General features: G+C 35.0%; 1 protein-coding gene across 1 annotated transcript; it reads left to right on the top strand.

Moving 5' to 3' along the window:
• The first annotated feature begins 10,673 nt into the window (after positions 1-10,673).
• LOC141695133 (uncharacterized) lies at positions 10,674-12,440 on the top strand. Its single transcript, XM_074499388.1, has one exon. The coding sequence runs from the start codon at positions 10,674-10,676 to the stop codon at positions 12,438-12,440; it is 1,767 nt and encodes a 588-aa protein (XP_074355489.1).
• Positions 12,441-13,020: the final 580 nt, after the last annotated feature.

The raw sequence follows: 13,020 nt of genomic DNA, 5'->3' as shown, positions 1-13,020 counted from the left end.
TTTCCTGCTGGTAACTCTGTTAAAGTCCAAGTCTCATTCTTCTCAAGAGAACTCATCTCCTCATCCATGGCTGATTTCCACTGAACTGAATCATCCACCTGTACTGCATGTGAATAACACTGAGGCTCCCCGTCCTCGGTCAATAACATATAATATGCTGAAGGAGAATATCTTTGTGGTGGCCTCACACTTCTGCTAGATTTTCTTACCTCAGTTTGTGGAGTTATTGGAACCCTGTCATCAACAATCTCTGAACTCCCACTATTTTCGGCAAGATCTGTTTCTATAATATCTTCAAGCACTGCTTCCTCTTTCCCAGGTTGTTCCTTTGTAAACTCAGAATCGACTAGAAGCTTATCATTATACACTGCATTCTCATTAAAAGTAACATCTCTACTTCTAACGACCTTTTTAGTCAGTTCATCCCAGAAACGGTAACCCATATCATCTGAGCCATAACCAATGAAGATACACTTCTTTGCTTTCGGATCAAGCTTGTCCCTGTCGGAATCTTTAACATGTACATAAGAAACACAACCAAAAACTCCCAAGTGTGAAAGATTTACCTCTTTTTCCTGCCACTCTTCTTCAGGAATCTTGAACCCCAAAGGACTTGAAGGCCCTCTATTTATGAGATACGCAGCTGTGCTAACTGCATCAACCCAAAACATCTTTGGCAACCCTGCATCTAATCTCATACTCTTGGCCCTCTCATTCAAGGTTCTATTCATGCGTTCTGCAACACCATTCTGTTATGGTATCTCTGGAATAGTTTTAATCATTCTAATCCCAAATTTCGTCCAATAGCTTTTAAACTCATCACTAGTGTATTCATCTCCATTATTTGACATCAAACTCTTCACCTTTAAACCAGTCTGATTTTCTACTTCAGTCTTCCACTTCTTGAAAGTAGCGAACACATCTGATTTATTCTTCAAAAAATAAACCCATACCTTTATAGTGGAATCATCAATGAAAGTGACATAGTAGCGAGATCCACCCAACGATGCAACTGTTGTTGGACCATATACATCTGTATGAACTAGCTCTAACTTCTTAGCCTTGGGGGTCCTCCCTGATTTTGCAAAAGTAACACGTTTCTGCTTTCCAAGAACACATGGCTCACAGAATCCAACTTCCACATACTTCAACTCTGGAATCTTCCCCTTCGAAGTTAACAGCTTCATACCTTTTTCACTCATATGACCAAGCCTTTGGTGCCATAAAGTTGAAGACTCAATCTCATCAGCAACTGCATTTGCTTCATAGCTAGATTATTCAACAATGTATAAAGTCCCATTTTTCTCTCCACGAGCAATAACTAGATTCCCCTTTATAACCTTCCACTGTCCGTCTCCGAAAGTAACTCGATACCCTTCCTTATCTAACTGACCCACATATAATAACATCTTCTTCATTCTAGGAATGTACCTTACATCTTTGAACGTCCAGCTAGTTCCCAAAGAGGTTCTGAGATTAATATCTCCCATGCCCGCAATATCCAAAGTCTCATCATCAACAAGACGAACTTTACCAAAATTTCCAACTCTGAAATTTAACAATAAATCCTTGCAAGGGGTAGCATGGAATGATGCACCAGAATCCATAACCCATGATTCAACCGAACATTCAACATAACAAATCAAAACATCATCATCCTCCACTTCTTCAACTACGTTAGCTGAATTATCCTCTTTACTCTTTCCTTTTGGAGCCGCGGGAGCCGTGCACTGATTCCTGAAGTGACCCTTCTTCTGACAATTCCAATAAACAATATCCTTGCGATCTTTATCTTTGGATTATCCTCTCTTCTGTGACTTCGATCTGCTATACCCCTTATCCTGCCCCTTTTTGAACTTTCTGCCTCTACTCTCGCACTTAACAAGGAACCTGACGACTCTTCTGAGTTTCTCCTACGAATATCTTCTCCAAGAATCGAATCTCGAACTCCATCAAAAGTCATCTTACCGCTTCCAGATGAATTACTTATAGCAGTGACAAATCCCGACCAACTGTCTGGTAATGAGGATGCCAACAATAAGGCTTGTACTTCATCATCGAATTTAATATCCATCGATGCCAATCTTGCTAGGATGGAATTAAATTCGTTCACATGATCAGTAACACAATCATTTTCATTCAATCTAGTGGCAACTAACAAGCGAATCAAATACACCTTATTTGAAGCAGACGGTATTAGGCCTCAGTGATACTATAGAAGGGGTTTGAATATAGTATCTACAATCAATTCGATTATAAACACAAGTATGTAACATAAAACAAGTTTATTAAATATATCAAACTATGTTACAGTAGGTTTAATCTACTCTCTCAATGATGTATGATATCACTAAGAGCTGCTAGGGTTACAATGAATAATATTATCGTGAATGATAACACATATGGTGTAAACCCTAATCTATGTTTATATATTACACAGTTACAATATAACTACCAATTGATATGATAGTGATTCTATTTCCTAGAATATATCAATCAGAGATTATCTACTGCAGTCCTATAGCTGTCCAATTCTTCATGCATATCTTTACTTGTTTAATCCAGATCATCTCCTGTAAATCAGCCGTTTTTCATCCCTGAAGTTATTCGCACTTAAGTCCTGATATAAGTTCTGACGCCTTAAGTTCTGATAACTTTCTGTCTTCAGTAAGTTCTGATTTTCAGTTAAGTTCTGATATTCTGATAATAAGTTCTGAAATTAAACAAATCAGATTAGACATGACATCATAAATATATCTAACAATCTCCCCCAACTTGTAAATTATGAAAAATATACAAGTTAATAGATTTGATGATGTCAAAAACATTTAAGTACAAATGTAATGAGATATTATTTTAAACATCTAAATACAACTTACAGTACATATAGCTTTACCAATATCACTGGATCAATCTGAATCCATAGTGATTCCTTGTAAAGTCTGTTACCAGCTTGTCCTCAACATTTATCAGAACTTCAACTAACTGTGCTTTGACTTGCATTAGTTCTTTATCTTCATTATCACCAATATGATAAATGGTTGCTCTGAGTGCAGGAATTGATGTTCTTTCAAGTCCATCTTCAAGTCTGATAACTTTGGGATATGAAGAGTCTTCATTGTAGCATAAGCATCTTCCTTTCAGAATTACTTCTACCTTAGCAGAATTCTTCCTCATAGGAATTTCTCTTCCATCATCCTCAGTGATTTTTGGAATGTATTCAGAAGCTTTTTCACCAGAGATTCTGAGAAGATCTCTTATAGCCTTCAAAATGTAATCTGGCCATCTTCTTGTAACATCAGATCTTACTTCCAGAAGGTAGTGAATATGTTGAAACTCTTTGACAGTCTTCTTTAGCACATCAGAATCTGCTAGTCTGTAAGTTCTGCCATCATTGAGAAACAGAATCAATTTTTCTTTAACTTTTGATTTATCATGAGTATCCATGACAATTTGAGCAGACAACACTTTGTCAAGGTGCTTTTGTTTGATTTCTTCATATGGTTTATCTGTCAAAATGAAAGGATCTCTGATAGTAACTTCTACTCCTGTTTGTATCTTTTCTTTGTCAGAACCTAATCCAGAATTGTCTCTAGCTTGCTTGGCTTTTAACCCAAATGTTGCAAGTTGATTCAACATTAGATTGGTCTTAGGTTCCACTGGAGTAGCTTTATTCCATAGTAGCTTCTTTTTCTGATCAAGTGTTAAGCTGTCTATGTCAACTTGAGCAGTGTCAGAGGTTGATGTCTTGATGAATTTGTCAGGATTTGCAGTTTCGTCTGTAGCTTGCTGTTCTGAAATATCTTCACTCTGAACAACTTGAGCTATGTCAGAGGTTGTCTTAGATTCTTCTGTCATCCTCTTTCTCTTCAGAGTTTTAACTGTTTCATCTTCAGCAGCAGTATCATCAAAGACTTGAACCATCTTGCACACAGGATCCATCAGAATTTGAGGAATCTTCATCTTCTGTTTCTTGACTATCTCCCCAACTTTTCCTTTTCCCTTTGTCTTTGGGATCAGTAATAGTTTGAGATCTAGTACTTGATCTAGGAATCTCTGTGGCATATCTTTCTCTTATTACTATACCTTTCTCCTTAGGTTTGGGAGGCTTCTTTGCATTAAAAGCTTTAGGCTGTAGTTTTGACTTTTCAGCAATAAACCTTGCTTCTTCTTTTCTAAGTTCCTCTAAATCCACTCCTGGATTATCATTAAGGAACAGTCTCTTTGCAAGTTCCTCATCTAGGGCTTGAATCTTAGGATCCATGTAAAAGAAGGTTGCCTTCTTTCCCTTGAACTTTAAGGTTTGCATGAATTTCTTCGAGTCTTGACTTCCACATTGAATGAGAACATCATACTTTATCATCAGAATTTGATTATCAGAATTTGCTGTCAGAACTTGATCTTCAATTTCAGAATTTGTGAGAAGCAAAGTTTGATCTGTAGCTGAAGTCTTTTTTCCTTCCTTATCACTCCTCTGAATAGTAGATTTATCATAAATCTTATTATCAGGTACTTTCTGAATAAGAATTCTTCTAACTTGCTTTCCTTGACTTTGACCTTTTCCCTTGCTAGGGTTTCCCTGGTCATCTTTAGAATCTTCCTTTTTCTTCAGTGTTTGGCTTGGTGAGCATTTGGACTTAACTACCTTCTCCCCCTTTTTGGCATCATCTGTCAGGAGTAGAGAAAGAAGGAGTTCCACTGAACTTGTCCTCAGAATTTATGCAAATAATACTTAACTGTTTATCAGAAACAACTTAATCACCACAGTAATTTTCATTATTCATATGGAGTCATAGTGTGTGTATGTGCAAATGATCAGATAAAAATTAAAGTCTGATAAACTTCAGTATATCTTAGAAATAAGGCATAACTAAGAAAAATGCTTAAATTCTGTCTTGAATTGTGAAGTCTACTGAGAATAAAGTTATGCAAGAATTCACCTCAACTGTTTGTGCTTATTTTATGCATCTTTTGAAATTTTTTTGATAATGGCTTCTCAGTGTAAATGAGTTACAACTGCCATCAGAATTTATGTTGTTATCAGAATATTTCTCCAGTAATCAGAGAATGTGAAAAGTCACCAAGAAAAAATAATTTGCTTTTCTAATGCATATAACTTAATACCAACAATGCACTTGGATCTTCCCTTTCACATATGTACTCTAGATCTCAAAGGAGTACCTGATTTTAATTTTTCTTTTATTTTCTTTAGATAAGTGAGGCTTATCAAGCATGTAGTTCATCCTTAAGATTTACTGACATCAGAATTTGACAGATAAGGAGCAATAATCAAGTTTGTGACTTAGTAATAAGATACAGGGAGTAAATTTGACTAACATCAAAATCAGAATTTGCTTGTGTTATTGATTTCCACATAAATAACTAATTCAAACATGGGATACATAGTTTGTTAAAGATTACTAAGTCAGCATCTAACACAATAATCCTCATTGGATTGAATAGTCACAGAACATTCAAAACACTTTCAGAGTTTATAGAATCACATCAGATAATAAGCAGTATTTAATATTTTACAATTTAAGCACATATTACATTGAGATAAGAAAATCTGTAAACACTGATCATAAAGTCTGATGTATGAGAAAAAAAATTAAACAGATTTTGAGAATGAACCTGAAACCATTCTAAGTTCATTTACCAGTCTTGTAAAAGTAGCTTCATATAGTGGTTTTGTGAAGATATCTGCTAGTTGTTGATCTGTTGGAAAAAAATGCAATTCAACTGTACATTCCATCACATGTTCCCTTATGAAATGGTACCTAATGCTGATGTGCTTTGTCATTGAGTGTTAAACTGGATTTCCTGTCATAGCAATAGCACTTTGATTATCACAGTAAATAGGTATTTTAGAAAATTCTAACCCATAGTCCACTAACTGATTCTTTATCCAAAGAATCTGTGCACAACAGCTTCCTGCATTAATATATTCTACTTCTGCAGTTGATGTGGAAATTGATTTCTATTTCTTGCTAAACCAAGAAACCAATCTGCCTCCAAGAAATTGGCAGCTTCCACTAGTGCTTTTCCTGTCTATTTTGCATCCTGCAAAATCTGCATCTGAGTAACCTATTAGCTTAAAATCTGATTCCCTAGGATATCACAATCCTAGATCAGCTGTACCTTTAAGGTACTTGAAAATTCTTTTCACAGCTATTAGATGAGGTTCTCTTGGATCAGCCTGAAATCTTGCACAAAGACAGGTAGCATACATGATATCAGGTCTACTTGCAGTCAAATATAGAAGTGAGCCAATCATACCTCTGTATTTAGTAATATCTACTGATGCTCCAATGTCTTTATCTAACTTTGTGGTTGTGGCCATGGGAGTGGATGCAGTTGAACTGTCTTGCATTCCAAATTTCTTGAGTAAATTTCTGGTGTACTTGGATTGATTTATGAAAGTACCTACTTCAGTTTGCTTAACTTGAAGTCCCAGAAAATAGCTAAGTTCTCCCATCATACTCATTTGATATCTTGACTGCATTAGCTTTGAAAACTTTTCACAGAGTTTGACATTTGTAGAACCAAAAATGATATCATCAACATAAATTTGGAATAACAGTAAGTCCTTGCCATGGTTGATATAGAACAGAGTTTTATCAATTGTTTCTCTGGTAAATCCACTTTCCAGAAGAAATTGTGCTAGAGTTTCATAACATGCTCTTGGAGCTTTTTTAGGCCATAGAGTGCTTTATCAAGTCTGTAGACATGATAGGAAATTTTGGATCTACAAATCCTGAAGGTTGTTCAATATATACCTCTTCCTCTAATTCTCCATTGAGAAATGCACTCTTTACATCCATTTGAAAGACTTTAAACTTCTTTTGAGCAACATAAGCCAAAAAGATTCTTATGGCTTCCAATTTAGCAACTGGAACATATGTTACATCATAATCAATACCCTCCTATGGAGAGTAACCTTTAACAACCAGCCTTGCTTTGTTTCTTGTAATCATGCCATCACTGTAAGTTTTATTTCTGAACACCCATTTTGTGCCAACAATGGATCTGTTCTTTGGTCTTGGAACTAGGGTCCAGACTTTATTTCTTTCAAATTCATTTAACTCTTCCTGCATTGCTTGCACCCAGTCAACATCTTGAAGAGCTTCTTCCACTTTTTTTAGTTCAGTTTGAGATAGAAAGGAATGATAGAGACATTCATTTGTTGTTGCTGTTCTAGTTCTGACACCTGCTTTAGGATCTCCAATTATTAAGTCAGGTATGTGTGATTTAGTCCACTTCCTTGCAGATGGAAGTTGATTTCTAGAATTGGATCCTCCCCCATGATCCATGCTGTCTCCATCAGCATTTTCTGATGCTCCCCCTGAAGTTATGCTATCTGAGATTCCAGAATTTGAGTTGGATCCTTCAGGAATTGAAGAATTAGAGTTTCCAGAATTGTCAGAATTGGCTCATCAGAACTTGATGAATCAGAACTTGAAGAGCTAGTGACTGGTTCTGATGCTTCTTGAGAGTCTTGAGGTGTGGTATGATCATCAGCTTGCTCCCCCTGAACTGGTGCATTTTCATTTGGAGCAGTTACCACAGTTTCAAAGGCATCAGAATTTAACCTGTCAGATTTTACAGGATCAGGATTTAAGTCATCAGAATTTACATAATCAGAATTTACATCTTCATTTTCAAATCTCAGCTGATCATGATCATTGAAATCTTTAAGTCCGGTAATCTTTTTATCATCAAAAGATACATTGATAGATTTCATGACAACCCTTGTTCTTAAATTGTAGACTCTGAATATAATACCCCATATTTTATTTGGTACATTGTTGGTGCAATAACTTAGTAAATATTTATTAATTGATTTTAGAATTCAAAATTATGGATAATGTTTTATGTAGATAATAGGCTGTTAAAAATTTGAATTTTGTAAGCTATCTTTTAGTTGTTTAAAATTTGAATATGAGTCAAACCGGGTGATAGTTAATAGTTTGTTGAGCTACTTATTATATAAACAGAGTCACCCTGTTAGTGCTTTCACACAAAAAAAAACTCATCTTAGAGCGATAGCTAATAAAATGGAAAAATAGTTATATTATATAACTTATGAGTGAGATAGAAGAGTTGGTGCATAAGAAAGGAAGCTTTGGATCTACATGTGCAAGAAGGTCAGAGAAGAGCTAACTGGAGTGTCACTGTTAAAATATTGGGTTATTAAAGATTAAGAGAAGGAGAAATAGATTTTTGGGTTATTAAAGATCAAAAGGAGGAGAAAGATAGCTAGGTCGGCCAAAACTTTCAGAGAAGTGTACATCTTGAGGAGGTTTATTTAAAATTTAATTATGTAATTTAAGATGATTACTATTTATATTGTATACTAATATTAATCATTTTATTTTCAGGTTTATAATTATTTGTACACATTTTTTTTACATATTAAATCAGGCTCTAAATTCAGGTAAGTTTTATCAAATTATTATATTATTTGTTTATGTGTTTATATATTGTGTTAGGTTATTGTTTAATGCATGTTTAATTGATTTAATTGATTAATTGTTATTTGTACTGGCTACAAGATGTTTAATTAGTAGTATTTTAATTAGTCATGTTCCTGTTGTTTTTGTTTTTAATTTTTATGTCATTAAGTTGGTTTAAGAAATTATATGATTCTCAGTTTTTTTTTACATTTTATTAAGTGGATGATATGGTACATTTTAATATTGTTAGTGTCTGGCTAGTTTTGTTAATTATTATTTACTAGTTATGTGTGTGAGTTGTTCACAATATTATCATGTTATATTATGCTAGTTTGTTAATATGTAAAAATATTTGTAAAATAAAATCTATTTTTACAAGATTTAGTTTATTGAGATTTATTAAAATTGACAAAATATGTATTTGTAGGACTAATGATATGTATAGTATTTTATTTTACAGGAGATATGTAGTCAAAATATTTTGTTAAATAAGTTAAGCAATTAAGAGTTGGTTGTTTGTTTATCTAAAATTATAAATTGTTTACATTTGTTAATATTATTATATTTTCCTCATAACATATTTGTTACTTTTTTTTACCAATATGTTATTAATTAATAATTTAAATTTTGTAAGTACTGTTGTAGTACTAACGTGTGAGAGGTGGATTTGATAAATATTGTCGGTATGTGTTGATAGACAGAGAGCATGCTATATTTATTTTTATCATTTTCTTAAATTGTTTTTACAATTTAATGTGTTATATTAATGTATAATTTAAGTTTGTCTACTTTTATAAAGTCATATATTTAAAGTTTTCTATATTACTTTTATAAATTAATAAAATATCTTTTATATTTTGTAAACGAGCTTGTATATTATTCAGATTATTTATTAGTTATATGTTTATACTACTCTAGCATGAGATGGTGATAATCGGTATTAGTTGTGGTAGCTGTATAAAATATTATAATTTTGTTAGCTTACTTTTTAGTGGGTTTTAGAGTTTGGCGTTTATAAATTATATTTGTGTTGATATTATAGATTGGTTTGAAGGTTGATTTGGAGCTAAGTAGTGATTTAATAATTTAGACTCATTCCAGGTACGAGTATCTTTCATTCTCTCTTCATTTAAAATATATTTTCTTCCCCTGTACTTATTGTCCCATCATATTTATCTTATCAAATTTTATTTTGTTAAGTGTATATGTACACTTGTTAATTTTTGCTCAGCCATCTTTGATCCATGTTGTTGCTTAACCACTTTTGATCTATGCTGCCTATCAGTATACTTGATTTGTCACATGTAACTTTTATTTTCAATATTATTGGAAATACTTTGTAACCATTTGTTATGGGCTCTTAAACTTATCTGTGTGGGTAAATCACAGACGAGGCACATGGAGTTTTTGCAGTCTTTGGTGCTCTCGGCACTAACTCGTATAAGTGCTATGAGTATACGACCAGTCTCTGGGGTATGAGGCATGATTAAGATCATGATCATTTTGTTTGTTTGGGAAATGTTTTATACATTTCATTTTATCCTTCTTGTGGATAACCGGAGAAGGAACTGTTTGCACTATGCTTTGCTTAGTGTTTACTAGCGAGCAGAGGTTTTATAAGATGCCCTTATTAGTACCCACCTTACTTGTTCTCAGCCATTTCTTTGATTTTGTTTGGATTAGTTGGTTCCTTGCTTCTAAATAATTACTGTCATATTACTCATCTTCTTGGCTAATTATTAAAATCAAATATATTCTTTTGTTTTACCTTTTAATGATATATTCGTACTGGGCATTTGGCTCACTCGTATTTATTTCTTTCCACAGGTAGTCGGGGGTAAAGCGGGGGTATGATGAGTGTTGCCCAGATTTTAGCTTGTTATCTAGTTGAAAATAAAGTCAAGGACATGTTTTATTCCATATTATTTTGGATCTTGTTAGAGAACTTTATTTTGAAGATTTTGAACTTTTATTAGTTTAATAAATTATGTTTAGCTTATTTTGCTTTCATTAATAAATAAGACTTAGCTTGTGTAGCATCTACTTGTTTAAGTGGGGTGTTACAACGTTGGTATCAGAGCTTAGGTTATAGTTTCTGTAGACTGTCCTTTAGGATTTGACCTGTGAGTTTTGGGTTGACTCCATACGGGTAGATTTAAGATTTTGGATATGATTTTGTGATATATGTGTCTGTGCACTCATAAAATTTTGTGCAGGATGGCAAGAGGTAGCAGTAGTCGAAATACCGGGGGGAATGATAATCAGCAGATTGTTATGGATAGGAGTACTTTTTTGGAGATGTTGTGGGAAGTTCAACGTGGACAGAATCCCACTGCTAACGGGCAAGATCGAGATGGTCAAACTATGTTTGATCATTTTATGAAGCAAAGACCCAATTGTTTTAAGGAGGCCAAGACTCCCATGGATGCTGAAGCTTGGATAGATCACATGGAGAAAATTTTCAGGGTCTTGGAGTGTTCAGAGGTGGAAAAGGCTCGATTTGCTACTTATCGTCTTGAGGGGGATGTTAATACTTGGTGGAAGTCTGTGGTAGCATCGCATGCACCTGGCTATGAAAATACTCTTACTTGGCAGGTATTCAAAACTCAGTTTGACCAGAGGTATTTTCCAGCCAGCATACGTGAGGAATATGTAAGGGAGTATCAGAGTATTACTCAGAGAGATGATGAGTCGGTGGCAGACTTTCAAGTCAGATTTCAGAGGTTAGCTGGTTATGCAAGATCTGTGGCTGGGTCAGAAGCGGATAAAATCATGAAGTTTAAGTGGGCATTGAAGAATTCCATCCGCAACCATATCATCTCTAACCGCTATACATCTATGGACACCTTGGTTGACAGTGCCAGAGATCAAGAGCTTCATCAGGCTGACTTTCTCAAGAAACGAGACATGCAAAATCAGAAAAGAAAAAGAGAAGATGACTTTTCCGAGCGTCGACATGGATTTCAGAAAAATGGTGGTTCTTCAGGTGGATTCAAACCAAATGATCAGAGGTATAATACTCAGAATTTTCAGCAAAAGAATGGAAATCAAGGAAATGAGCAAAAGAGGTCTTTCAACCAAACTGGAAATAAGGAAGCATCTAAGTGTGAGCATTGTGGAAAGATGCATGGAGGAAGCACTTGCTATTGGGCTACTAGAGCATGCTTCAATTGTGGAAAGAAGGGTCACACTATTCGAGACTGTCAGATGCCACCAAAGAAGCCTTGGGATCGTAAGGATCAGGGAGAGAAAAGCAACCAGAAGACTTCCGGTCGTGTGTTTTCCATCACTATAAAATATGCTGCAAGTACTCCAGGTACCATTTCAGGATCACTTTCTGTCGGTAATGGAAATGCTATAGTCTTATTTGATACTGGAGCTACACATTCATTTGTCTCTACATCTTATGCTAAACACTTAGACATTGCATCCACTGCACTTATATCGGATTTTTCTGTTGGCACTCCTATGGGTGTAACTATACTTGTAAATTCTCAGTATCTTGATTGTGTAGTTAGAGTAGACGATAGAGAACTACTTGTAGATCTATTACCTATTCAGATGAGGGACTTTGATATCATACTGGGGATGGATTGGCTGGAGCGACACAAAGCTACAATTGATTGTCCAGGAAAAAGAATAATTTTTGGCGACTCCAATTCGCCCGAGTTCGTGTTTCAGGGTTCTAAGCCTAGTGGTTGTGGAAAATTCATTTCGGCCATCAAGGCTAAGAAGATGATTGCTCATGGATGTGAAGGATTTTTGGCTCATGTGATTGACACATCCAAAGTACAGCCAGACTTAGAAGATGTTCTTGTTGTTCGTGAGTTTTCAGATGTATTTCCCGACGATTTGGAGGGTCTTCCTTCAGAAAGAGAGGTGAAATTTTCTATCAATTTGTTACCAGATGCACAACCTATTTCTAAGGCACCTTATAGAATGGCTTCGTTAGAGCTACAAGAGCTGAAAGAACAGCTGGAGTAGTTACTTGATAAGGGTTTTATTAGACCCAGTGTTTCACCTTGGGGAGCACTAGTTCTATTTGTGAAGAAGAAGGATGGTTTGATGAGACTCTGTATTGATTATCGAGAGTTGAACCAAATCACAGTGAAGAATAGATATCCATTACCGAGGATCGATGACTTATTTGATCAGCTTCAAGGAGCAAAATACTTTTCGAAGATTGATCTACGGTCAGGTTACCATCAACTAAGAGTGAAGGCAAGTGATATTCCGAAGACAGCATTCAGGACTCGTTACGGACACTACGAGTTTCTTGTTATGTCTTTTGGATTGACAAATGCACCTGCAGTTTTCATGGACCTAATGAACAGGGTATTCAAGGATTTTCTGGACAAGTTTGTGATTGTGTTTATTGATGATATATTGGTGTATTCAAAGTCAAGGGAGGAACATGAAGAGCATCTTCGAATTGTGTTGGAAACACTACGGAATAACAAATTGTATACAAAATACAAGAAGTGTGAATTTTGGCTTGATCAAGTTGCATTTTTGGGACATATTGTATCAGCAGATGGAATCAGGGTGGATCCGGCCAAGGTTG

This window comes from Apium graveolens, chromosome 2 (assembly GCF_009905375.1).
Source record: "Apium graveolens cultivar Ventura chromosome 2, ASM990537v1, whole genome shotgun sequence".
NCBI classification, from domain to species: Eukaryota; Viridiplantae; Streptophyta; class Magnoliopsida; order Apiales; family Apiaceae; genus Apium; species Apium graveolens.
Note: the sequence above shows the minus strand (reverse complement) of the source record. Positions and strands in the feature narration are given on the sequence as shown.